Source organism: Colius striatus, chromosome 17, assembly GCF_028858725.1.
Source record: "Colius striatus isolate bColStr4 chromosome 17, bColStr4.1.hap1, whole genome shotgun sequence".
Classification (NCBI taxonomy): Eukaryota; Metazoa; Chordata; class Aves; order Coliiformes; family Coliidae; genus Colius; species Colius striatus.
Genome location: NC_084775.1, coordinates 15,244,098 through 15,270,553, shown reverse-complemented (window position 1 = coordinate 15,270,553; position 26,456 = coordinate 15,244,098). Strand labels below are relative to the sequence as shown.

Here is a 26,456-nt window from a genome sequence, read left to right as displayed (position 1 = left end):
TTCTGCATGACTTAGAAGTTAAGCTGCAAAATAACAGGCCTTTAAATTGCTGATCTCTCTAAACCCTCTGTAAGCTCTTTTCCTTCATTCAGAATATATTTAGCAGTGAGGATTTAACCAAATTGAAACGTTCGAGGCAAATTCATCCCCGGTTCTGAATGACTGGGGCTGGTGTCCGTCTGAGGTCACTCAGAGGCCTCAAGTTGTGTTGCAGCTACTGAAGGCCAAAGCCACCATCAACATTTCCCCTGGGAATTGCTGCCTCAGGTGCTGGGTTCTCTTTTCCCCCCCTTCCTGGCTCCCAAGGAAGCACAGCAGTCACCTCCCTCGTAAGGCACGGCAGCATCCTCGCGGGGCCGACGCAGCGTGACTGACGGCAGCGCTGGGATCGATGCAGGTCTGCAGGCAGCTACCTTCAGGCACTGGCATCAGTCTGAGGTGGAGGCTGTGGACATGGGGCTGCTTCCCTATAAAGGCAGAGATGGGTGCTTGCAGCATCTGCATGGCGAGGCAGCATGGGGAGGATGGATAGATGATGGGTGGAGGGATAGATGGATGGATGGATGGATGGAGGGATGGATGGATGGAGGGATGGATGGATGGAGGGATGGATGGAGCTGCTGAAATGAAGTTTGGAATCAATTCTGAACCTTTGCTGCAAAATATAAGGAACAGGAGTGTTGGTACTGATGACATAGAAGGGCAGGTTTCATTTGGGACTGATCACATAGAAGGGCAGGTTTCATTTGGGACTGGTCACATGGAAGGGGAGGCTTTGTTGTGTGGTTCCTTGTAGCTGCAGGAACTGAGCTGAGAATAAGGTATTTTCCTGTACAAAGATCAGAATCTGTGCTATTTTGGTGAGCTGCTGGGCTTACATCACTGTGGCTACAATTTAAGTGCTGCTTGCTAGGATTATTTCAGTCAGCTGAAAGTGATGAGGGTGACTGTTTACAGCGGGACTGGGGGCGTGTGTAAAACCTCAGCCATTCCTCCTGCTGTCCAAGGCCTCAGCCTGAAATCCACAGCATGTCTTCATCACCTTGCACAGAGAGCTCCTGCCATCTAAATGGCTCATTAGTCCAGGCCAGGACTGAGTGATCTTTGAAGCACTTCCATCCAAATGCTCATGGATGCACTAGTGAATATTCAACAGGTGTCATTTCCTTCTGAGTCCATCCTGAGGGACTCTTTTAACTAAGCAAGGGATTGGAGCAGGGGTCTCCCTCCCTGCAGTGACAGGGACCAGTCTTCCAGGCAGCAGTTACTGAGAGGTTTAGGTTTCAAGCTGATTGTTCAGGACCAGTGTGAATTTGTGTCCTCTGGGCAGCCTCTCTTTTTAGATGGGGTTCCAAAAACCTCCCTTGGTTTCTCCCCCCAGCTCTTGGGAGGTGCTGGGTACTGCTGGCTTTGCTGTTGTTTTTCACAGGGTGAAGCATCACCTGCTACATGGTTAAAACACCATTTTGAGCTTGCCCACTGTCTTGGGCTAGAAGGAGCCACGTATAGTCTTAAGTATGATTCTATATGCTGGTATTAATAAGGCTTTTATAAAGTTTTAAGCCCTGTGCAGAGGTTCAAGACTCCTGATAAATCGATGGCCACGGGGCTCTATCACTGACACTGGGCTCAGTCACTGACACTGGGCTCTATCACTGACACTGGGCTCAATCACTGACTCATTGTGTGACCTTCAGCAAGTCATGTACCTACGTGGAAAATATGAATCACAATCCGAACCCACTAAGCTGCAGATTACCTGGAGGTCTGCTCCCAGGCTGCCCAACTGCTTTGGTTTTCTTCTTTTTTAACTTAAAAAGAGACTGTTTGAGGGAGGAGGATGGAGAGCTGGCATGCTGGGCTGGCTTTGAGAAGCAAGGTATGGCTTCCACAGCAGCTGGTGCCAGGGGCAGTGTGTGATGGGTTGCACAGCTAATCTTTGGGTGTGTAACTTCTTTATCAAAGTGTTGCTCAGTGCATAAGAGAGCCTTTCCTGCTCATTGAATCAGCTGTTACACTGGTGTCAAAGCCTAGCAGGTACTGAATAACACTTGGTTTTAAACTGTGTAGCTGCTTTGGCACCTTGTAATCACCAGCAAAACCCTGACAAACATCTGAGAGGCTTTCTGACTGTTTTAACACCCTGCTAGCGCTTAGCAGGGGGTGGCTCAGCCTTGTTGGAGGGGGAAAAGGAGGGTTCTCAGTTCCTCACCTCCTCCAAATCCTGAAAGGCTTGTCAGGGGTAGTTCCAGCTGTGTCACTCCCCTGAAGCACCAGGCTCCTTAAGCACCTAACCACATGCAAACGAATCGGCCAATACTGGCCCAAACCAATGAGGAAGCTCGACTGGCTTTTTGTTTTTGGCCATGTATGGTAAACACTGTGCAAGGCGGCACTGCCGCAGCCTCCTGCACCCGCTCCGGGCCTTCCCCCGAGGAACAGGCACCCGCGGGCCTGGCGTGTGGCGCGGGCCTGGGCCTCGGGCTCTGCCCACACCCTCTGTACAGCCACAGGGCCCAGCGCACGCGTCCCTAAGAGCAGCTTCATCGCCGAGGGGGCAGCGACGGGGGTGATCTGCGGTTTCAAGCCTGTCCTTAACGTGGGGTTTTTCGCAGGGCCCCGGTCCCGCCTGGCTGGCGGCGCCCCATGGCACGGCGGCCACAGCCCCGGCGCGGCGCAGGAGGCGGCTGGGTTGGGGCGGTTTATGGTGCAGAACTGCTGTTTGTCCCCAGCGCGGCTTCTGCCGGCAGCAGAGCAGCCGCCGGCTCGTACCTCGCTGCCGCAGCGGTCGCGGTTGTCGCCTCTCGCCGGCGCATCCACACCTCTGCGGGCATTAAAGGAGGCGCTGGGAGGGCCCGTCCCGGCAGGGAGTCACAGCTCAGCCTGCGAGGGGAGAAGCGCCGCAGGGGCCGCAGCGTCCCCGCCGGGGCCGTGAGGGGTCGCTCCCTCAGGGAGGGTCCCGGCGGCGCTGAGGGGCGGCCGCGCGGGGGCGGGAACACAGGGGAGCGCGCGACCGCGCGTGGCGCCGAGAGCCGCGTCGCCATTGGCTGAGCCGGCCGCCACTCACCGCGCCGGCCCCGCCCACCGCCGGGAGAGGCGGGCGGGGAGCGGCGGCCGCGGGCGGGGGCGGGGCCGCGGCGGGGGCGGGGCCGCGGCGCTGCCCACGGGCCGCGCTCAGTCGGGCGGCGGCAGAGGCAGCGGCGGCGGCGGCTCCGCCGGGCTGAGGAGCGGACGCGGGCAGGAGGCGGCTCGGCAGCGCGGACACGGTAGTGGGGGGACCCGGGAAGCGTGGCGGCGACGGGACGGTGCCCTGCGGCGGGGCGGGGAGGGGGGAGGAGGAGAGGGTGGCGGTGGTGGTGGTGGCGGTGCCCGCGCGGGCAGCGCGGCGGGGCCGGGCCGGGCAGGGCAGGGCTGGGCTGGGTAGGGCGGGGGTCCGGCCGGGCGGGCTTTTCCTGTGCGAGGCCGGCTGCGGCCGCCGAGCCCTCCCCGAGGCGGCGGCCGCTGTCAGCGCCCGGGCCTGCAGCGGGAAGCGCCGTCCCCGCGCCGGCCTTTGGGCGCCCGGGGCTTCTCCCCCGTTCTCCTCCTTATTAGGTAGCGGAGCGACTCGGGGTCGCGGCGGGTTCCGGCATCCGGCCGGGGCTCGCAGGTTCCCGGCGGGGTTAGCCGGGCTGTGCCGCCGCGGCCCGCTCAGTCCCGGGCGCACACCTGATGCCCGCTGCCAGCCCCGTGCACGGGAGGGACGGCGCTTGCTTTTGTTCGCATGAATTTGTCACCCTTCTCTTTCACCCTTTATTTTCCCTCCCCTGCTCTGTTTTTCACGGCGATGCGGCAGCAGCTCGATGGCACCGGCGTCAGTGTGTCGCCCCGGTGCCGTCCCCGCTGCCGCCGTGTGAGGTTGCAGAGGACAAAAGATGACCGGAGGGTTTAGTTTTGGGTTGCTTGTTTGCTTTTCTTTCTGCTCCTGTTGACCGGGTCCACGTCACACCATTATTCGCGGCTCTTCCGACTCCGTCCGGGTGATGCACAAAGTCCTGGGTTATGTGACATATCGCTGGCGATTGTTTTTCTGTGCAGAAAACCACCTTGTTGTAATAGCAGCACGCCAAAGGCCGGGATGGAAGGGTTGATGTGTGTCTGCTTTGTGACATGAGCCCCTTCCCTGCTCCTGGTGCTCAGCAGTGCGTCCCACACGCAGCAGCCAGCCCGGAGCATCCTGCTCCAGACAATGTGATGCTGTGACTGCACAAGAGACAGGTCTGGAAAAAAACCGAGGGGGACTGAAAGCTGCCTGAAAACAAAAGTAAAACTGATTGAGGCAGTTTTATTGTTAGTGACACGCGTTAGTGTTGTGGGGCGTTTTCAACAGCTGTAGTGTCGCTGCTGTCCGTGTTGGATGGGGCTGTCGAGGCCGTTCCGGCAGATGTGTGTGTGGGGGTCAGCATGAGCAAGACCCAGGGTGCTGGCAAAGACAGTGACATTTTGAACGTACCAGGCTGTGGCTGGTTTGGCAGTTGGCTGATTTCAGGCCAGGCTTGTATCCAGATTACCTGACGCTCTCCTCTCTCTTGTGTGTGTCTAAAACACGTGCTGGAGAGAAGCTCTGCGCCTGCTGCCAGTGTGGGAAAATGGTGTGAGCTGGCAGAGCCCGTCCTGTGAGAAGCGAGTTGGCCTTGTGAGGCTCGGGGAGAGCAGTGGGGATGGGATGTGGTGCGTGAGTGAGGCAGGAGAGGGTAGATGCGATTTTCATTTGAATAACAAGCGTTGAATCATCTTTTCTGCTCAAGGGGAAAAACCAGATGGCAGTGCACTTGCCGAGACATTTTATTGCAGCTGATATTCGTGTTTGCTAACGACCATGTACACAAAGGTAGAGACCAAACACTGCTCCTGATAAAGCCAACGTGTGTTTATTTTGCCTATAGATGCTTTCTTGTGTTCTCAGTAGCCACACTGAGACCTGTCACACTGGGCTGCCTGTCAGGGAGCCTTGGCTTTGTGTTTGCTTTAATATAACACTTCATCATAGTAGTTTCTCAGTGGTCACTTGGAGCCTTTTAATGCAGATTGCTCTCATCAGCATTTGTCTGTGTGTCTGTTGGCATCACCCTGTCTTCTAGTGAGCTGCCTTTTCAAACATCCTTGGGTTTTTTCAAGTTAAATCCTCATGCTTATTGCATCTGTCACTTCTGGGATCCACTCCAAGCAAAAGGCAGAGATTCAGTTTAATGGCAAGGAGAAGGAATGCACAGAAGGGTAAAATATCAGCTTCCCCGAGTGATGCAGCAGAGAGATCTGCCCTCAGTGACTGTTCTGTGCTTCGTGTTCAAGTTTAATCTTAGACGTTAGCGACAGCCCGATGAAACGGCTCGTTCCAGCACAGCTTCGGTGCGACTGGGTTGAACTTGGTGATCGGTTCCGAGGAACACGACTCGGATGCCAGCTTCCTATTTCGAAGACATGAGCACAAACACTTCCTGGCCCTGGGTTTGCAGCTTGGTGAGGTCATCAGTGCACCACTCCCAGGGCTAGGAATGTCCTCTGAGGCAAACTCACAGGCGCATTTTCACTTGACTTGTAGAAGTATGGGTTGGTTTGTTTTGCTTTTGTTTTCCCCAGGCTTTTTGTGATCGACTCAGTCCTCCACTAAGGATGTGTCTGAAGAGAAACTCACTGAGGATTTGGAGTGGCCCAGTTTAAGCATTTAAGGGCACAGGAACAGGAATTAAAAGCCTGTGTTCTCTTCTAGCTCTTTCCCTCTAGTCTCCCCCACCAATATACTTGGTCTGCTTACGTTTTGGTGGTTATCTCTGCAGTTGGTGTGACTGGGAGCTGCTTACAGCTTCAGTGCACGGCCACCCCGGGTGTGTAGCCACGGCTGAAGTCAGATTGTCGGTGGCTTCAGGCTGACAGGACGTGAACTGATGTTTTGGGGCTTTGTCACAACATGTGGAAACGCAGGTGGTGGCATTGCTGGGGTGAACTTCAAGTCAAAACGAAGGCAGAGGGGTTTGGGTTAGCTGAAGGGAAGCTGTCAGTGAAAGCTGATTATTCTGGACGTGTTGCATTTTCCAGTGCAGTTGGGAATTGGTTACTGTGCCCCTTGTAACTGCTAAGGCTACTGCTTCCTGGTTTCCCTACTAAAGATGGATTGTTTCCTTTGGAGGCTCTAATCCTTCAGTCCATGAGTTAATAGACATTTTTGGTGTGTGTTGGCACACACAATGCCAGGGTGACACTGAGATTGCTCAGCACAGCAGCCACGAGCCTGAGAGGTCCCACCAATGGCTCTGGCTTTGTGCTGGTGGATTCACAGACGATCCTCAAACTGCCTGGAAAGCTTCCTCATGGAATCCACCAGGCATTAGCTGTGTTACCAGCCAGTTACAAGTGTGTGTGTGCTACTGTGGGTTTGTGTAGCAAAGGCAGATGTGGTCAGAACGAATGGCTGCACGTGGAGGTGATGATGTAGCTCATGACTCTTGGGCAAGAGATAATTTGACTCTACACCTCTCTCTCTGTGCCAGTAAGACAGGAGGTAATCACTTTGCAGCAGGCATCTTCAGAACAAGTCACAAAGTGCTTTGGTGATGGAGTACCACAAAGGCTTTCAAGTCCTGCTTCATAGGTCAGGAGCTAGTGAGGAACTTGACAGAGAGCTAATGAAAGTGGTAGCTGCTGCTGCCTCCCAAGGGAAGAAAGCCTGTGGTGGTGGTGTGGAGGCTGCCAGCCTGCTGGTGCTTCCATGTCAGTGGAAGAGGTCTCCTTGGTTCAGAGGTGAAAAGGCAAAACATGTGCTCTTTGACCAATTTTCCCCTTTGCTTTTCTTTGTTAATGAGAGTGATACCAAAGCAGAGTCACCTGCCTTGGAGAGAAAGGACAACAGCTTTCCTTCAGCCATACCACTTTGCTGCTTTAGCATTGTTTGCTCCGTGCCTTATCCCAGTTTGGGTGATGATAACAGTAAGTGATAGATAATATGCTTTTTGCTGTGAGTGTGTAATGACTCTTTCGAGGTCTGGCATTCAGTGAGAGAAGCTGGCTGTGGTTGGATCAGTTATATTGACTCTGACATTGAGCTGGGCCTCTCGATCCACCATAATTAGGTTTTTCTTGTTTTCCCTTTTAATAATTGAATTTGAAAAAGCAGTGGAAATAAGATTAAAAGAGTGGTGGGATCTGACTTAAAGTGATTAAGGTTGATCCTGATGCAGTCAGGCACGCTGAGATGGGTGCAGCTTTCATCTGGAGCACTGCTGAGCTGCGCTTCAGGCCAAGTGTTCCCTTTAGGAAGGACCAGAGCTTCCCTGTGGCCAGATCTGGACTGGCCACAGCATCTTTTGTCTGTAATTTAGGTATATATGTAAGCTATGTACAGTAGTTCTTAGGTGAATATCAAGGCAACCATTTCTGCAGTCTTATCAAATGTGCCTGAGCAGATTTCATGAGACTGGAGGAGAGCAGCGTGCCTAAAATGAGACCTTATTTGCATCCATGTATGAACCTGGGCAGCACAACCTACCTGCAGTTCCTGGCGTTGAGTAGCCCCTGGAAAATGGGCTTCAAATCACTCTGGTCAGAGTATTTAGAAATGTGTTGCCATAGAGACTGTTCTGGAGTCCTTGAAAATCCATTGTTTCTCTCACATGAACGTCTCAACCTGCTGTATTGAAACACCACACTTGGAAGCATCCTCTTCCCATGCAGATCTGCTAGGGCTATGCCATCCCACGCTGCTGCTGCTGGGTATTGGCCACGAGACAGGCACAATCAGACAAACTGATAATGGGTATAATTAGCACCACCTGAGATTAGCAGCCAATAACAAATTCAAGCCACGGTAAGCACTCTGTCCCCTGGGAGCAAACTGGCAGTGCTGGGCCAGACAATCACTTGATCTGGAAGATACTCATCAGCAAAGGCTCAGTGGTGAAGGACTTGGCTCAGTGCTAACCTCTCGAAATTGCCTTTTTATTTCTCCCCCCTCTTTGGTTTCAAATGCTTTAAAACCTTGTGGTCTGTTAGCTCATGCTGGAGCCTTGAATGCCCAACTGACTCAGGGCATCTCCTTGCCGTTTCCTTGCCATTTTTCATCCTTCAGTGGCCAGTCAGCCTTGGGGTTGTTTGTCGCATTTATCCACGTGAAGCAGATCGATGACCTGGTTTCCAGGTGGGAAATGGGAGGTTAAGCTTTTTGCTCAGAGTCCTGCAGGTACTAGGCTGGGAATACTTCTAGCCTTTACTCTCAAGTGTAGTTGTTGTTTTACAGGTGCCTCATTCATTCCCACCAGCACGTGTGTGGATAAATGGCCGTGCTGACGCTTGGCTCTGCTCATTTCTTACTGCAGCATACAGTGTAATTAATGTAAACAGGCACAGAGCTGCCTTATTCAGGAGATGGGTTACATTTTTTTTGAGCCTTCAGTGCCTGTTGTGTTTTTTAAGGTCTGTTTTCTCTTTTGCCTCAGCTGAGATGGCTTTGCAAGGCAGGAATAAGCCCTGTGCTGGCTTAGACAAGCACAGGCTGCCAGACGTACTTCAGCGATACACACTCAGCTTTAGCACTCTGAAGTGTAGGCACAGAACACTTCTAGCAGAGTGTTGTTGTGCCTTCTGGCATCTTTTTTTTCCTGGCCACTGGTGCTTTCTGAAGCAATTTGTGAGAGGTCTGTGTGGTGTTTGAAGGTGCTGTTGCTTAAGGGTGGGCTAGCCCGCTTTGCTCTCCTGTCTCACCGTGCTTTGGATGTGTGTGTTATCTCTATGCTCTTCACTTTGCTCCCTGGTGTTTCTTTGGGGATAAAGGTTATCTTCCCATTCTTTATATGCAGTGTTTGCCACACATCTTCTGGTCTGCTATGGGAATTCTTAAGCATTATGAAAGATCAAATAAAAACCAGCTGGGGCTTATCTTAGTGTAATGCTGCCTGTTGTTTTGGCTGGTCTCCTCCAGAACTGCTGTAAATGCCACAGGGACTCTCAAAGGGCTGGAAGTGTGGGTTGCACGTGCACTAACATGACTGTCAAGCCAACAGGTAAGTAAAACCTAAAGGTCATCAAACACAGGCTGTCATTCTTCATGCCTCTTACAGAGAGCAAGTTCCCCAGCTGAGAGCAGGCAGCTGCAGGTCCCTCCTCCCAGAAATCAGCCTTTGCTCCACGTGTATCAGGGTGCAGTGGATCCTGGCAAGTAGGCAGAAAGCTGCCATGGGGGTGTCAGGGACAGCAGATACCTCCCTCAGCCTTGGCACGGGGAGCCTGTGGGTGCAGGAAGGTGTTTTTCCTTCTTGCATCTGAGATCTTTCTTCATCTTGTAGCAGGAGTGTTTATAAAAGCTGGTTACTAAACTAAACACTCTTCCCTAAGCCAATTGTCTTCTTGCTTGCTTAGAGAGGTGAGAAGGGTGCTTGGTGTTGCACTCAGGGTCTGACACCTGGCTGCCCAGGTTGCCACCCTCTTAGCCATAGCATGTGGCAGCCAGGGCTCTGCTGCAGCACAGGACAGCAGCCTTGGCCTGAAACGGGACAGTGACACAGAACATCTGTAGGACAGAGGAAATGTGTTTGAACTTGGAACCCTTTACTGAAGCAGATGTTTGAGGGGCTGTAATCGCTACCACGAGATTGGGATTTAAAGTCAAGTTGGCAGATTGAACTATCTGCATTTGGGCTTTAGCCTCCTCCCTCCCTCCCCCAGCCCTGATTTCAAATTGCACGTTACAGGAAGGGGGCAGAATGACAATGGTGCTCTCTGAATTACAGGCTGCTTGGCCAGAGGAGCTGGCAGGACAGCCAGTGGAACTCTGCAGAAATCCTCACCAGTTCCAACTGTGAGAGCTGAGATTCATTTTGCAGCTTACTTGTACACTGTTAAAACCCAAAGCATGTGAGCATTGTCCAGTGTGCAGCCTCTGTGCCTCCTGTGCTGAGGGTCTGACCATTGGACTGGATGATCTTTGAAGTCCCTTCCAGCCCTTGCCATCTGTGATTCAGTGATTGTTGGGTTTATATTGAGCTGCTTTTCATGTTCTCAAGTGCATCACCTGATGGATGGGTGTTAGTGAGGAGCTTGAGAAGAGGGGTGTCAGCCCCCTGTGCCAGGCTGCCCAGGGAGCTGGGGCAGTGCCCAGCCCTGGAGGGATCCCAAAGCCGTGGGGCTGAGGTGCTGAGGGCCAGGGGTCAGTGCTGGGCTGGGCAAGGTGAGGGGAGGGCAGGGGCTTCAAGGGCTTCTCCAACCCAAATGATTCTGTGATTCTAAGGGCAGGTTGCTGTATTGGTCTCCAATTCAGCTGGCATTTGGAGGAAGGGGTTTCTCAGGGTTGGCTAACCAAGCCCACTACCACTCCTTGGAGTGTCTCTGTCCCACATCGCGTGTGATGGACAACACCGACCTGTGCTTTAACTTCAGTCTAAACCTGACACGTTCCAGGCCTCTGGCCCATCACATTTGCCATTACAGGGGCTGGAAACAAACTTCAGGCAGCAGGAGAGCAGCGTAGGGCTGCAGTGCTGCCCCAAGAGACGCCGTGTTGCCCTTGGCCATGGTGCACCGGGACAGCTCTGCGTGCTGGGCTCAGGGCAGCACAGCCTGTGTGGTGAGGCAGGGCCATGAGGAGAATGCTACATCCTCACTTGGTCAGTCTGACTCACACTTGGCTGCTCTGCTTGGGAGCCTGGCTTGTGCCCATCGCTTGTGTCTGCTTTATTTCTAGGTTGGGAGGAATTTGTGTCCCAGCTGACTTGATGTTTGCAGCTTTTGCAGGTCTTGTTTTCCTGGGGGTGGTTCTTGGGCTGCAGTGTCACAGTGCTCTTGAAGAACTGGGGCCTGTGACCTTTTAGCTACGAGACCCTTTATCTCCTTAAACCATCTGCAGCATTGGTAGTTGCTTCCTGTGGATACCCTGGCATGTTGTAATTGAGGGGGAATAGAAAACAGTTTGTCAAGTCCCTTGGAGATTGCTGCCTTTGATAAATCTTCTTGTCATTTTCTAAGGGAATGGTCCAATTAACTGTAAGCAAGGAGAAGCACTGTGATGTTTCCAAGAGTGTCTTACAGCCACTGGAGTTGTGTGCTTACCTCAGAAGAGACTGTCTTAATCAAATTACCTTCACCTCTGCATCCCTCCTTGACTTCTGCAGAATGGGAAGTCCTGCACATGTTCCACTGTCTGTGTTTTAGGCTTCCAGCACTTGGGTACAGCTATCGGCTTGGCTTCTAGCTTAAATCCAGCCCTGAAGAGGACAGACCACATCCTGTATCAGGAGCTGAGTTTCAGGTCTGGTGGCTACTGGCGAGGCACATCTGATTGCTTCAGGTTGTAGGAGAACAGACAGTTGCTTCTGCTGTTAGCACTCTGTCATGTTAGGGGGAAAAAAGTGCTTGTGCCTTAGGTGTGATGTGGTGATCTGGTGAGAAATGAATGGAGCTGTGGTGGGGAAGAGCTCCTTCTCCATTTGTACCCACCATCCTTAGCTGGTACTAAGCTTTCACCCAAAACCTGGTTAAAATAAAGCTTGTGGTGTGCTCTGTGATCTGGAAGGAGTTTGCATGTAACCTTCAAGAGAGCAGAAGAATCCAGCAAATTGAGGTAACAGCTCTGAACAGATTGATACTTCCTTGTTAGCTCTGTTGCACTGATGAGAGAACTAGGTCAGCTCTGTGGAGAGAGAGAGAGAGAGCATTTTATCTGCATACTTCTCTTTGCTGGAATCCTGGCACTCAGCTGTTGGAAAGGTCTTGCTGACTTGCAGCTCTGCACAGGGGGTTGTGCTCTCCATCTCGTGTTCTCCTCGGGGTCAAAGTGTGGTCTGAAGCCCTGCTGCTTTCCTCTCTGTGGCATGTGCTGCTTTTACTGTGGGGGTGATGCAGTCAGTCCCCAGGGGTGTAAGTAGCATCTTCCATCACGCTGGTGTAATGTCTCTGGCTGAAGTTCATAGGGCTGTTGTTCAGCTCTGGAAGTGTATTGCTCTGTCTCTTGGCAGTGGATGAGGATCCAGTGTACAACGAAGCATCTCTGGTGTTTATTCCAGTGGAGAAAGTGGAGGAGAACAGAGGCTCTGGGAGGAGAGAGTATGAAAGGCCATGGCCTTCTGAAGTCAGCGCTGGAGCAGCCGTGTCTGTCCACTCCAGCGGAAGATTTCCCTTTCCTTGCCCACTAAAGCTTGTTGGGTGCCCACTGGCTGTGTCAGTGTCTGCAGTGGCAGGCAAAGGAGCAGCTGAAGTGCAGATATGCACTCAGGCATGGGGGATGCAGACCCACAGGTACCTTTGCCCTCATCTCCCCGTGTACCCTGCGTGCCACTCGCCTCTCTGAGGCTCTGCCCCGCGCTTCCATGCTTTTTGTTCTCTGCTGTGCTCTCCCCTGTCTTCTGTTTTCATTTTTCACTGACCTTTTTTGTGCCCAGTGTGAGCCAAATTACCATCCCCAAATCCATCCCTGCCCCTGAGTTTGGCAGCTTTAGTGCCAGCTGACAGAAGATACCACACAAGATGTAAACCTGCAGGAGGAGGCTGGTTTGGAGGTTATTGCTCTGGCACCCCTTCCTGCTCCTCTGCTCATCGTTTCACATCCAGGCTTTGTGGAACTGCTCCAGTGCTCCTCTTTGCTGGTTACCCATCCCATTATGGCCTCCTGATAAATTATTTGGGGTAATGATTTTTGTGTGCATTCATTGCTGTAGCTTTATGGTGGATGACACAGATTAAATGAAGCCAGACAATGCTCTCTCTTTGGGGTAATGACTTTCAACTGCCGTGTCCTTTTGTCGCTCTAAATGATGGCAAGTGATGTAATGCTGGGCTGCAAAGGTGCCAGCTACACAGTGGCATGAATAATAAAGAGTCCTCCAAGAAGATGAATTGAATACCTGGGAACCTTGAAGTGAGAATACCCATTGCATCCCTGACAGGAGTGTCAGGAGGAGATGTGCACTTGAGACAAGGGAAAATGCTTGGGGAATAACAGGTGCTTCTGATACCTGCAAGATTTAATCACCACAGGCACTTCTGGCTTAGAGTTCTTCACCTTACAGTGGCCTTAGTATGGTTGTTTCAGGGTACAGCTCTGAAAAGCAGATCTGGATCAAGTATCTCACAGGTTAGAACCAACACCTTACACTTTGTCCAGGAGAGCCACTTCAGCTTACTGGAAGCCAGGCTTGTGTTACGAGTTTGAATGTGCTGGGCTCCCCAGCTGGGATATAACCAAATTCCCTGGTAGTTTGTGGTTGAGGTTCCCATCCCAAAATAGAATCTCACCAGTGGTACAACAGCTGGAAATTTCAGTATTAAGTTCATATTCCAGCTTTTTGTCTTTACAATGAAGTGAAATCAGATGGCAGAGTCTTGCTCAACCTAGACTAAAGTAACCAAAGCCTGAACATAATCTGTGCACAGACACGATGGGTTTGGGACTGTGAGTGTGTGCAGAGGTGCTCACTCTTGGGTTCAGTAACTCTGAACCTTTGAAAACAGGAGTTCTGTCAGCAATGGCCTTAATGTGAGTTGACTTGAAAATGGTATGCCATAGGAGGGGATTGCTTTCTGTTTCAAGCCAGAGGACTGCAGCATGGTGTCTGTGGCTGCTCCTTCCTTCTGCCAGAGCTTTCATGTGAAGCTGTGGAAATGCTTGTGGCCACGTGATTATTCCCCCCCTGCTCCCTGCCTCCTTCCTCCCTTGCACAAATATTGCAGGGCTTAATATCACAAGACTGAGTCCACTGATTCCCTTGGTACTTGGAGATGAAGTCCTCCTCCTTCAGCCTTGCTGCTGGTTCTCCACCATGGCAGTGGTGGCTGTTCACTGGTCTGATGCATGGCCCTGAACTTGCTGTGGGGCAAGTGCTCCCCCTGCTCTCCTGTGGTGCTTGGCTTGCTCCTTTGGGGCTTAGCCCTTGCTGGTTGAGTTTCAAAGCACAAATGGTCTCCACTGTCCTTGCTGTCTGCGTGGCTGAAGTGGGGCAGCCAGCAGCCGAGGCTCTCCTGCTCGCTTCCCCCACGGATGTGTCTCCCTTCCCTGCCACAGGTGTGCTCAGACACACTGTCCTCAAAGTGACCTGGCAGGCAGGTCGTCAGAGATGTGTGTGAGACACTGTCCTGTGTGTCCTGCCCCTTCACAGTGCAGCTAAGGCTAAGCACAGGGCAGTGGATTCCTCAGGCACGTGTTTGTGTGCTTGTGCACAACAAGCTGTGCACGCACGTGGGTTGCAGACAACCCCCAGAGCTTGCACAACCAAGCAGTCTGAAGTTAAGAAATGCCAGAAGTGAGTGATTAGGAAACAACCTGGGTGATACATGTTCCCTTTTTTGCATGTGGTGGGGATATGGCTGTTAGCCCAGCCCCTGGCTCTGCTGTGATGGCAGTGGTGGTGGGATGGAGTCCTCCTCGGCTGCGTGGAGCAGGAGGTGTGATGGGATGGAGGTGTCTTTATGGCTTTAAAACCTCTGAATGCCTATATCCTTCATTCCATGTGGGGCTCTGTACCTTATCTACCAGATGATGTTCAAAGTGCTCTGAAGAGTGAATTACTGGATTCCTTCTGGGCTTTTCTCCAGTGCTTATCTCTGTGATGGACAACTGCTCTGCAGATGTGGTTCAGCCCTGCGATGAGGGAGGGATTTTCTCTGTGCTGGGGGCACTTAGACCTCAGACTGAAACATCTTTGGCCCAATTATTGGTTTAGGATTATCACTACATTATTTATTTAAATAGGGTTTCAGCTCTGAGCACTCATTGCTTTTACAGATGGGGCTCTAACATCTCAGCCCATGCGTTCAGAAAGGCTTTGGGCTGCACAGCTGATGCATCAGTCCTTGAGAAAGCTCTGGGCATCCCCATGTCTGGTGCCTATGGCATGGGCTGTCCTGTCACTGTGGAACCCTGCTGGCCCCAGGGCCCTGTCCAACCCACAGCCAGTGAGGCAGGTGCCTGCTGGTATTAATCAGCAGTTGGAACTGGTGCTGGTGCCATTGCCTGTCGTGTATCTCCATTGTATCTTTTTTCCTCCTTACCTGCTTCTCATTCTCATTAGTTACCTGAGACAGTGCATTGATTCCAAAGCTGGCACTGAAGCATAAGCAACCTCTTCAGTGAGGCTCTCATCCTGATCTTGGGGCCTCACCATCAACAGATGCAACTTACCTCGATGTTTCCCACTTCAGTCCCAAGTACCAACCTTCTCTGAGCACTCTCCTCCCTATCCAGTGGGTTTGTGTCTCCTGATCCCCTGTTAACAGTAGCCTCTGTTTGCCTGTGACTTAAGCCTTTTCTCTCCAGCCTCTCCCTTTCCAGAAGGGATCCCAGTGCCACGGGCTGAGCAGGATTTGGCCATGAGTGGGGGGTTTTCCTGTGAGCCTTCCCTAGCAGGATGCGTTTCCTCTTGCATAAGCAGCCTGAAAACCCTCCGAAGCCACAGCGATACAGCTGTTGGAGTCTTGAGACAGATAAATCCTTTATAAACAGGAAAATGGGAAAACTCATGGTAGCTCTTGTGACACATCATGATGGGAGATCAGAAAGGAGCGGGATGAAAAGTATCAGTGTGCCAGCGGGGCTGACGGCATCCCGCCTTTCTGAGGTCCTTTCAAAGGCCTGGGGCTGGGCTGAGCCATGGGCACAGGCAGGGGCAGACCCAGGGAAACCTTGGGAAGTCACTTGGCCTTTGCAGGGGTTGTGGGTGAGGGGAGGAGGAGGCTGTGAAGGCTGTTTGGCTGGCGGGTAAGACGCGGTGTGCGCGGGACCCAGGAGCTCGGCGCAGCCCTGGCTCTGTCAGCACTTCCATTGTGGTGGCCTTTGCAGGGTGTCTGATGCTTCTGCTTTAGTTTTGCTGAGGGCTGGAAACTCTGGCAAAATGTAAAACTCCTTTCAGCTCCTAGTTGGGAGGCTTTAAATCCTCCACATTTGGACTTTGCAACAACAAAAAAACCACCACCCAGAAAACGTTTCCTGTGCAAGTGCAGGGAGCTGCTGCAGCACCTCAGCCCCAGCTCAGCACACACAGCAGCTCAGCAACTTCCTTCTTTACAAACTCTTGCTCCAAGGCTACTTCCTCAGAGTGAATCCCTCACACAGCCCCTTTAGCCATGGATGTGTCTCCTTGCCTGCCCTGACCTTTCCAAAATCACCTCCCAAGCATCCCAGGTCACGCTTTGGCACGTGTGGCTGAGCCCAATCCAGCCTTTCCTGATGCTGAGTCGCCTCAGGTGTCTGTGTCTCACCTGATCATCCAAAAGTGGCCAAGCTGAGGAGCTCCTGCCTGCAGCTTGCACCATGGCTGTGTGTGGCAACCAAATTCAGCACTGGAGGAGGGGATCCTGTGCACTGGAGGCCCTTTGCACTGGAGGAGGGGATCCTTTGCACTGGGGACCCTTTGCACTGGAGGAGGGGATCCTTTGCACTGGGGATCCTTTGCACTGGAGGAGGGGATCCTTTGCACTGGGGATCCTTTGCACTGGGGACCCTTTGCACTGGAGGAGGGGATCCTGTGTACTGGGGACCCTTTGCATTGGAGGAGGGGATGCTTTGCAATGGGGATCCTTTGTACTAGAGGAGGGGATCCTTTGCCCAGGGGACCCTTTGCACTGGAGGAGGGGACCCTTTGCCCTGGGGACCCTTTGCCCTGGAGGAGGGGATGCTTTGCCCAGGGGACCCTTTGCACTGGAGGAGGGGACCCTTTGCACTGGAGGAGGGGATGCTTTGCACTGGAGACCCTTTGCACTGGAGGAGGGGATGCTTTGCACTGGGGACCCTTTGCACTGGAGGAGGGGATGCTTTGCACAGGGGACCCTTTGGACTGCAGGGCTGAGAAGCAAATGAAGATACTGAATGCAGGTCACGTTCTACCAGAGGCTGTGGTAGGGAGGAGATGACTTTTTTTGGTGCTCAGGATCAAGCTAACCCTGTTTTGTTTTTCACCTGCTCTCTTTCTGTGGTGTGCTGAGAGATCCAGAGTCTTTATAACTCCAGCCTGCACATTTCCACCCCCCCTCCTTCTCTTTGGAGAGCTGCCAGATTGAAATGGCTGTGATCCAACGCCAAGAATCACTCCCTTTGCTATGGAAATGAGGACTTGGAGGCTGCTCACCATGTGTTCATCAGAGAGATGCTGCTAAGGATGATGAGCTGTAGGTGGGGAAGAGGGCAGTGGAGGTGTGCTTGAGCAAATCCATTTGGAACAAATAAGGGTATTTTTGGGTACATCTGACTCCCTGCATGGGGGTGTTTTTCTTAAAGCCAGTTATAGAACACTGGAAAATTACCCTTTGCTTCAAATGGTAGAAGGGAGGGAGATACAGTCACATTTCAGCACAGCATAAAGGGGTTTTATTTCCATCACAGTGGGAGGGGTATTGGGGCCTCCCAGTGTCTGATACTTGAGATAACTGATTTTCTTGGTGGTGGTGGTCTGGTAGGGATCAAGCAAAGGAAAGATATGATTATCCAGGCTATACAAATCATCTTCCTCAGCTATCACACCTATGCTCTCAGCATTAAAAGAGGCAAACTGCAAGACCCCTGGCTCTGTGATAGGTTGACACCAGGCAATTTGCTGCATGATAACTCAGCAAGGCAAGGTTAAGCCTTCCCTTTACCAGCTTCTAAACAGAAGTGGGGTGGGAACATTGCCAGGGGGTGAACAGTCATGAACTGTGCATGAAAACAGGGCTTTTCCCTGCTCCTGGAGGAGTGGCATAGCCCAGGCAGATGAGCCAGCAGGGTTTTGCTGCCAGGTGTGTTTTCAGGAGGGCTGAGCTGTTCACAAGCTTCCTGTGCTGCTGCAGCACGTTGGGGTTTGCCAGAACAGCCCTGCTCTGTCAGGGTGGGCTGGGGTCAGCTCCTGTGGCAGTGGGAGGGCTGGAGCAAAGGGGCTGATGCAGCTCTTGCATTCTGCAGGACTTGGCAGATCCGAAGGTGTGGGTGCAGAGGTCTGGGCAGCTGAGCCCAAAGGAGTCCTGGCTGCCAGGAGCCCTCCTGGGATGGAGGTGTGTGACAGGCCTCTGTGTGTAATGAATCGCTGCCTGGGTGTGGAACTGCGTGTTTTTATGATGTGTCTTAATTGGGCCTTGGGCAGCTTTGATAGTACAGCGTGCTGCTCATCTTTGAGTTGAAATCCACCTTTTCTTTGTGTGTGTGATTCAGTGGGGCTGGGATCACGCTGTGAATGTACCCAGGGAGTGGGGCTGGTAGCCCTGCATGGAGCTGTGCCCAGCCTCAGCCACCCTCTGTGTGTCCCTGGGAGCCCACAGAGCTGCTGGCACTGGCAGCTCTCCACCTCGAGACACGACATTGCCATCTGCTTCCCAGGGTCTCACCCATCCATTGGGGATAACTCCATCTCTTCCTTTGCCTGAAAAGATACCAAAACCCCCCATTATGCTGTGACCAGAGCAGTTGTATGTTATTTACCCCCAGAAATGGGTGTGCTTCACTGCCAGGTGGTTATTTATCTGTCCCATGTGCATATGGTAGAATCACTGTGGTTGTTGAAGCCCCTGAAGCTGCTGCAGTCCCAGCCCAGCACCAGCCCCTGGCCCTCAGCACCTCAGCCCCACGGCTCTGGGATCCCTCCAGGGCTGGGCACTCCCCCAGCTCCCTGGGCAGCCTGGCACAGGGGCTGACACCCCTCTCAGGGAAACAGTTCTGCCTCAGCTCCAACCTCAACCTCCCCTGGGGCAACTGGAGCCCGTTTCTCTTGCCCACTCATTCATGACTGGGGAGCAGAGACTGGCAGCTTGCTCACTGCAGCCCTGCTCCCTGCCCTTGCAGAGCTGCATGGGAGCTCTCAGGGTGCTGCTGTGCATCTGGAGTGTAAAAAGCAGGCAGTGTGTGGATTTTGCACCCTTCCCCACTGGCTGGGGCTGGAGAGCAGCTCCTGGTTTATGGCTTCCCGTGGCAGGTTGGTGTCACTGGGTGTGCCCAGCATGGAGCTGCCCTTTTATTTGTGCTGTAAGGGAAAGAGTTGGCAGGAGGTGTATTGTGCAATTCTATTAGCTGATGTTAAGGCCACAGGAAGCCTAAGTTCATCTATGATATGACAGTAACCATTAATCATTTACACACAGCTCTTTTCACATCTTCAGCACCCCCATCAGTCGCTGCATTTTGCATTAAATCACCTGTTTTTCCTTCAGCTGTGTCAGTCCTTCATGACATGGTGGTTTTGGCACCTCTGAAGTGACCAAGTTCAGGGGAGAGATTGAACAGGCTGTCAGTATAGAAGTGGCAGGGTGAGAAGTTCTGTGGGGAAAACGCCTCCTCAGCCTGGCTGGAGGTGAGGGCAGAGCCCTGTGTGCCTGGCTCACCCTTCACAGAGCTCAGGCCCTTGGTGGCTCAAAGCCTCTGCCACCTGCCTGGCCCCTGGGAAGGCACCAGTGGCCTTCACGCCATGCTCAGGGACAGGTGTCCCCATCACAGAAACGACCCTGTCTTGAGTGGCTTTATTATCTGTGTCTGCAGAGATGCTGCTTTGCCCTTTCACCCTGCCTCCCCAGTCTGGGCTTTGCTCTGTCACACTGGTCCCTGTGGCCACCTGGGCAGCAGGTCCTGGCAGCAGCAGCAGCCCGGCCAGGGGACAGGGCCACTGCCCAGCCAGGGGACAGAGCCACTGCCCAGCCTGGGGACACAGCCACTGATGGCCAGTGGCATTCCCAGAGGCTCTGGCTGGCCCTGGTCAGTGGGGAGCTGGTGGAAAACAGAGAGAAATGTTGTTCTTATCAGTGTGGAAGGGGAGTGGTTCACTCCTAGCTGTCTGTTACGTTCATTGCACCCTTTCCCCTCCCCTCAGACGTTCTGTGCCTGCCCCCCAGCTCTGATGAGCGCTTTCCTCTAGTTGTTCAGCTCTTTGGTGCTGGTAGATTAGGCTCTTTTTTTAACCTCTGAGATGACAAAACAGGGATCCTTCTGAAGGCTCTTTCCTTGCTAGGATTTCACCCAAAGCCTTTGCAGCTGGACACAACCAGGGAGCCTTTTATCACAGCTGCTGCAGACAGGCTGTGCAGAGGGAGCTGGGCTGGAGCCCTGCTCAGAGACTCTCACCCCACAGCATCAGGCTGGTGGCTCTGGAGCAAGGAGCTCCCTCAGGCTGAGCAGTTTTTCCCAGCCTCTGCCTGTGCTTGGGGACCTTCTGGGGGCCAAGATAAGAGGTGGACTCTGCTCGTTTTATTCTTGCTTTCCCTGGAGGCTGAGGCAGAAACATGTTTCTCATATGTGAAAGCAAGATGCTCTATGGAGGCTCCTCTCTCTCTGTCTCTCTCTCCTGTGAGCACTGGTTGAGGGAGAAAACCTTGTATGATGGGAAAAGTCCATCCCAGCTGTGAGGGCTCTGTAAGGTTGCAGTGGGGAGGGCAGGATTGGTGTTGGCATGTGGTGCTGTGCCCCTGTCTTCTTCCAGAGCTCAGCTGCTGGAATTTTCCACACCAGTCCCTTTCCCTCTCTCCCAGCTCAAGCCTTTTGGAAGAGTATTTCTCTCAAGAGAAGTAGTGCTACAGATACACCGAGTTAATTTGAGTCATTAGCTTGTTTCCATTACTCCTTTCTGCCTAGGAAAGTCCTTTTATTGTTTTTGTAGTGAGATTTTGGAGTTAGAAGAAAGGGCTGGAAGCTGGGGAACATGTGGAACCACTTCCCAGCAACACCGGATTTCGAGAGCTTGCATTTTTATTTACATCTTCTGGACCCTGTCTGACTGGAAAGTAAACAAGTTCAATCTGAGACCAGACTCAGCCCTTGAAAATATGTGGAAACTTGTCTAAAAACACTGCTTTTAGGATTAGGAACATTCTACTGCAGTAAGAGAACATGTTTGCAATGGGAAAAATGATGCTTAACTGGCAAATTCTTTCTGTAACACACCCTGGGAAGGGCAGGCTGTTTGGTGTGAGGATGCTGTTTGGTGTAAGGATGCTGTTTGGTGTAAGGATGCAGGGTGCTGGTGTAGGGATGCAGGGTGTCTGGTGTGAGGATGCAGGGTGTCTGGTGTAGGGATGGGGTATGTTTGGTGTGGGGATGCAGGGTGCTGGTGTAGGGATGCAGGGTATCTGGTGTGAGGATGCAGGGTGCTGGTGTAGGGATGCAGGGTATCTGGTGTGAGGATGCAGGGTGCTGGTGTAGGGATGCAGGGTATCTGGTGTAGGGATGCAGGGTGTCTGGTGTAGGGATGCAGGGTGTCTGGTGTAGGGATGCAGGGTGTTGGTGTAGGGATGCAGAGTGTTGGTGTAAGGATGCGGGGTGTCTGGTGTAGGGATGCAGAGTGTTGGTGTAAGGATGCGGGGTGTCTGGTGTGGGGATGCGGGGTGTCTGGTGTGAGGATGCAGGGTGTCTGGTGAAACTTCATTTTAAGCCTCCCCCAAGCCCAAAGAAAAGGCCAAACTGGCTTTTGGCACTTGGCAGGTCTAAAGCAAGCTGCAGGAACAGCCAGTGACCCTCTTTCTACGTTGCTGGGAGCGGAGTGCTGGGGCAGAGGAGAGGGTCCCGTGGAGCTCCTCGTTGGGGTCTCTGCAGCTGTCACTCATGTCTCTGCCCTCCCTTTCCCCTGCAGACACCATGAGGCGAGTGGTACGACAGAGCAAGTTCCGGCACGTGTTCGGGCAGGCGGTGAAGAACGACCAGTGCTACGACGACATCCGCGTGTCGCGCGTCACCTGGGACAGCTCCTTCTGCGCCGTCAACCCGCGCTTCGTGGCCATCATCGTGGATGCCAGCGGCGGCGGCGCCTTCCTCGTGCTGCCTTTGCACAAGGTGGGTGCTGCTCTGGCTGGTACCTGCTCAGCTGGGCTGTTGTTGGGGGGCTGTGGTTGTGAATAGCTGTCAAGTGTCTGTTGTGGCGTGGTGGTGCCGTGGAAGGAGCCGTCTCATGTCTCTGGAGTCATGGGGATGCTCCTTGTGTGTTCAATAAGGACTTTGCCTGAGCTGAGGGAGCCCTGGCACAGGCTGCCCTGGCTGGGTGTGGAGGCTCCTTCTCTGGAGGGCTTCAAAACACACCTGGACACGTTCCTGTGTGACCTGAGCTAGGTGGGAGCTTCTTTGGCAGGGGGTTGGACTGGATGAGCTCTAAAGGTCCCTTCCAACCCCTTCCATCTGGCGGAAGTTTTGATGTAGAATCATACTCCTGATGAAGCCTCTTCATTTGTGATAGCAGTGCTCAGGTTTTCCCACTGCCAGGGCTCTGGCTTTTGGATCTCTGTATGACTTAATTCAGGAATGCACCTGAACCTGACTGCTCCTTGCAGCCCCATGTCAGCTGGATGCCAAGGAATGAGTGGGACTGGCATCTGTGCTGCTCTAAGCTGCTACCAGCCCCTTCAGTCACTTTATACAGCCTAAGAGAAGAATAATTTCAGTAAGACAACAGCTCCTCTGAGCTTCCCTGCAGCTCTCCCAAACCTCAGCACTGTCTCCAGGCTTTCAGCCAGAGCTTTTTATCCCCTGGCACCCGACATACCGAGGACAGGGACTTCATCTGGTCTTAGGCAGGGAACCCCTCCTTATGTTCTCTACTGTGCAAAATGCAGCCAAGGCTCCAATAAACAGTATTTCAGTGAGCCCACTCTCCTTCTTTCCCTTATTGTTCATTTGTAGAACTCCAGGGGTGTGCTTTCCCAACACTCAGCAAAGTGAGGTTCCCGTCCATCAGCCACGAGAGTGGCTGGATCAAAGGTTTGGAGAGAGGCTGAAAAAGATGGGTACAGAAACCTTCCTGGCATAAAAATGAACAGGAGCCAGTTTCTCAAATGGAAATGCTGCCCCCTGACACTGCATAGGAAAAGCTGCAGAGCATCTTTGTCCCCCCCTCGCTGGGGAGTGGTGCTCTCACCTCAGGTTCTGGGGCTTAACCAGCAAATCCTTCCCATCAAAGGCTTTTTCTGTAACGTTTTCTTTGTGACCCTCAAGCTTCCCTCAACCATACACTTAACATGTCCTCAGCCTGTCATCAGCCCTGTCCTTTTTGTCCTGAGCTCTGTTTGCAGATCTGCCCTGTTTATATATAGAATTAGTGACCAGACTCCAACCCAGCAAGTGTGTTACAGGAGCTGAGGCAGCGAGTTCTCACTCCTTCCTCTGCCACACCGAGCCCCTTCCTCCTTTAACAGCTCTCCCTTCTGCTCATCTGATTAACAGCCCTCCTCTGCAAGTGGTGTGTGTTGCTCTCAGCTGTGGGCCATGTGCCCTGCTCTTGCCCAAGCCACACACCATGGCACAGGTCACCGTTCCAAAGGCCTTGCTCAACGCAGCCCGTCTTGCATCACGGCACAGTCCAGTGCTGATGGCAGAGGATGCACAACCCTCCCCAGTGTTTTCTCAGTCCCTGGCCTTCTGCATCTCCAACTGCCATTTTGTGTTTGGGGTTTTTTAGTGTTCATTCAGTTATTCCTCCCACCCTCCCCTGTATCCGTGCTGTGCCCTCAGTGACGTCCCTCACCTTGTCTCACGCAGCCACTTGATGTGGAGGAGGCTTCATGCAAAGCTGGAGGAGCTCAGCTCCTCAAACCCCGTTGGCCTGACGTGTTTTTGGGGTGGTTTCATTCTCCTGCAGTGCAGCCTCTTTTGCTGGCTTTGCTTTAGACAGTTCCTGCGTTCCTCATTCCGCCTGTGCTGATGAGATGTCAGCTCCTCCAGCACCACCCTGTGATTGCTGGTTGAGCCCATTTAGCAGAGTTCCCTCAGTGAGATCCTCCCTGTTGTATTCAGGTGGGGTGGAATAGAACCCCCCCAAAAAAGTGCTCAATTTCAAACCATGCTTTTGGTGTGGCTTTAAAATTGAGCAGTAAAAACCCACAGGGGGCTGTCAGCTGTGGGGAGGGAAGATGCCCTTCCTAAAAACCACCGCACCCTGCCCCACTGCCTCGCTCTGGGTGACTTTTCACGTGGCTTGACCTTCGCTGAGGGGTGCCCGCGGGAAGTGACAGAAACAAGGGTTTTTTCCCTCATTTTGAGCGTTTTTTTCCTTTTCCCCTTTCCCGAGTTGCAGTGCAGCGGGGTCGGGTTCGGGACGACGTGGGTCACGTTGGCTTTTTGGCTCTGTGCAGCCGGGCGCTGTGTCTGTGTGTGTTTGGGGGGGGGGTGGATGAAGGGCTCTGGGACCCCGCACCGGGGAGCGCGCGCCGCCGCCCCCCCCCACCCCTTTCCCGCGCGGCCCCGCCCCGGCGCGCGCTCCCGGCGCTGCGCCACTGCGGCGGCCGCCGCCGCTTTTTACCTTATATGGGCATGGCGGCGCTCGCGACCCGCGGCCGCCCGCGCGCTGATTGGCGGGGGGCGGGCGCGCGGCGACCCGCGTGGCGCGACTTAACCCCTGAGCTGCCGCGGCGCTGCCAGCGCGGCCAGACCGACCGACACACCGCCGCGCTGGGGCCGGTGCTGGTGCTGGGCGTCTCGCTGCGGTGACGGCACTGAGGGGCTGCTGGGGGAATGGGGGTGGTGAGGCTGGAGAAGAGGCTGAGGGCAGCCAGCAGCACTCTCTGACGCTCCCTGACAGGAGGCTGCAGGGAGCTGGGGCTTGGTCTTTCCTCCCCAGCAATGAATGACAAGAGAAAACAGACTCAAATTGCCCCAGGCTGAGGTTGGAGCTGAGGCAGAACTGTTTCCCTGAGAGGCTTATCAGCCCCTGTGCCAGGCTGCCCAGGGAGTGCCCAGCCCTGGAGGGGTCCCAAAGCCATGGAGGTGCTGAGGGCCAGGGGTTAGTGCTGGGCTGGGCAGGGACTGCAGCAGCTCCAAGGGCTTTTCCAGCCACAACTCTGGCAGCTCTGTGTGGGGATGCAGCCTGCAGCCCTCTTCCATCCGTGAATCCTCCCTCCATCCATCCCCCAGTGTGCAGCAGCAGCAGGAGCAGCTTTGCTGGCTGTGGAAGGGCTTTGTCTGAGCTTCCTGTTTTCTCTCCTGCACATGTGCAGGGGCTTTGCCAGGAACTCACCATTCCCATGCTCCAGCCAGAGCCGTGGCCACCGTCCTGAGCTGCTGGAAATTGCAGTTCCCAGAGGTTGGAGGGTCTGCAGAGAGATGGCCTCCCTTGGAGTGAACCACAGCTCTTGAAAAAGCTGTAATTTATGTCAATTGATGGTGCACAGATGATAAGAGTCAAGCCATTCAGCATTAACTGTACACACTAGGGAAAAGCACTGAAAGCTGGCCTGCTCTCTCTGGACTATGGGTGACTGGTACTGAGCAAAGCAGTAGTGTGGCTTATTGCCCCTAAACTAGAAGCTTGCAGGCATTAGGAGCTGGTTTTCTTTGAGCCTTATCCCAGGCTAAATAGTAGGTTGCACAGGGAGGCAAGTCCAGGGTGAAGCTCCTCCATGCAGTGCTGCGTGCCTCAGCCTTTGCTGGCTCTGGCATGTGCTGCCAGGTTGTCTGGAGATGCCCTCCAGCAGAGAGGGTAGTGGTTGTGTTTGGGGGATGGAGGCAGAGGCAGGCAGGTGAGGGCAGAAGCAATGGCCCTGCCTGGATCCCTGGAGGTGTGCAGTGTGAGCAGGGTGGGTGTGTGCAGTGGCTCTCGCTGCACAGCTCGACTGGCAGGTCGGCTGCTTTCACAACACTGTTGTGCAAGGGCTGAGATTTGGATGTTCTGCTCTACCCCTGCAGCTCTCCAGCTCTCAGCCCAGCTTGGGTGGCTTGCTGGGTGCTCAGGTGGTAGCCTTATCTTCTCTTCTGCCATCCCCAGCAGAATGACCTCAGGGCTGTGGGTTGTCCTCCACAGTGCCGTTAGGAAGGGCCGTGCCCCTGGCTGGGCAGTTCAGTGGGCTCATCTCCCTTCAGATGATAATGGAAACAGCAAGGCAGCTTCTCAAAGTCTCCTCCTCAAAGGAGAAGGGGTTGGGAGGGATCTACTCACCCAACTCGATGAGTGATCCCCGTTCTACAGCCCAGATTAAAATGTTGTTGAGTTTCTTGATGTGCTGTGGAAAGGGACTTGCAAACACCTGCACTTACTGCACGGTTCTGGTGCTGGGTCTCCTTTGCAGCACAACTGGAGGGGTTTATTCCCTCCTCAGAAAACCCCCTGAGTTTGTATCTGCAAAGGAAAAAGCTGCTGCAAAGGATTCCATGTTGATTGAGTTCATCTAGAAGGGTGCCTTCAGCCCAGAGACATGCTGCACAAGGCTGTTGTTCAGTGCCCTTTGCATACAGCTTATATGAGCTTTTCCACTGGTGTGCCTGACTTCCTGCACTCCCTTCCCATAGGCAGCATTCCTACCAAAGCTGTGATCAGCTGGGTGCCCTGGGAGGCCATTGGCACGTGGGTGGGGGTGAGTGCACACCTCAGGAATGATCTTCTCAAGGGAATATGTTGCTCTGCAAGTGGCATGGCTTGGTGTTCAACCCTGGCATATGTAAGTTGTTAATCAGCTGTTCTGGGTTCTTATTCCTCCAGGAAGAACTGTAAAAATAAAACCCCACAACACCCTTTTCTCTGAACTGAGTCTGAAATGATCTCAGGAGGCACTGCTGGGATGTGTTCCTTCAGCCCTCCCAG

General features: G+C 53.4%; 1 protein-coding gene across 2 annotated transcripts in view; it reads left to right on the top strand.

The window, feature by feature from the left end:
• CORO1C (coronin 1C) overlaps positions 1-26,456 on the top strand; it is a 49,945-nt gene that overhangs the window by 3,479 nt on the left and 20,010 nt on the right. Inside the window, exons 1-2 of one of the 2 annotated variants that reach the window (XM_062009593.1) lie at positions 3,157-3,266; positions 21,528-21,727. In XM_062009593.1, the coding sequence (XP_061865577.1) occupies positions 21,533-21,727 (195 nt within the window). In that variant the 5' untranslated portion in view covers positions 3,157-3,266; positions 21,528-21,532. Of the gene's footprint in view, positions 1-3,156; positions 3,267-21,527; positions 21,728-26,456 lie in introns of those variants that run through there. The other variant, XM_062009592.1, reaches the window with a different exon arrangement.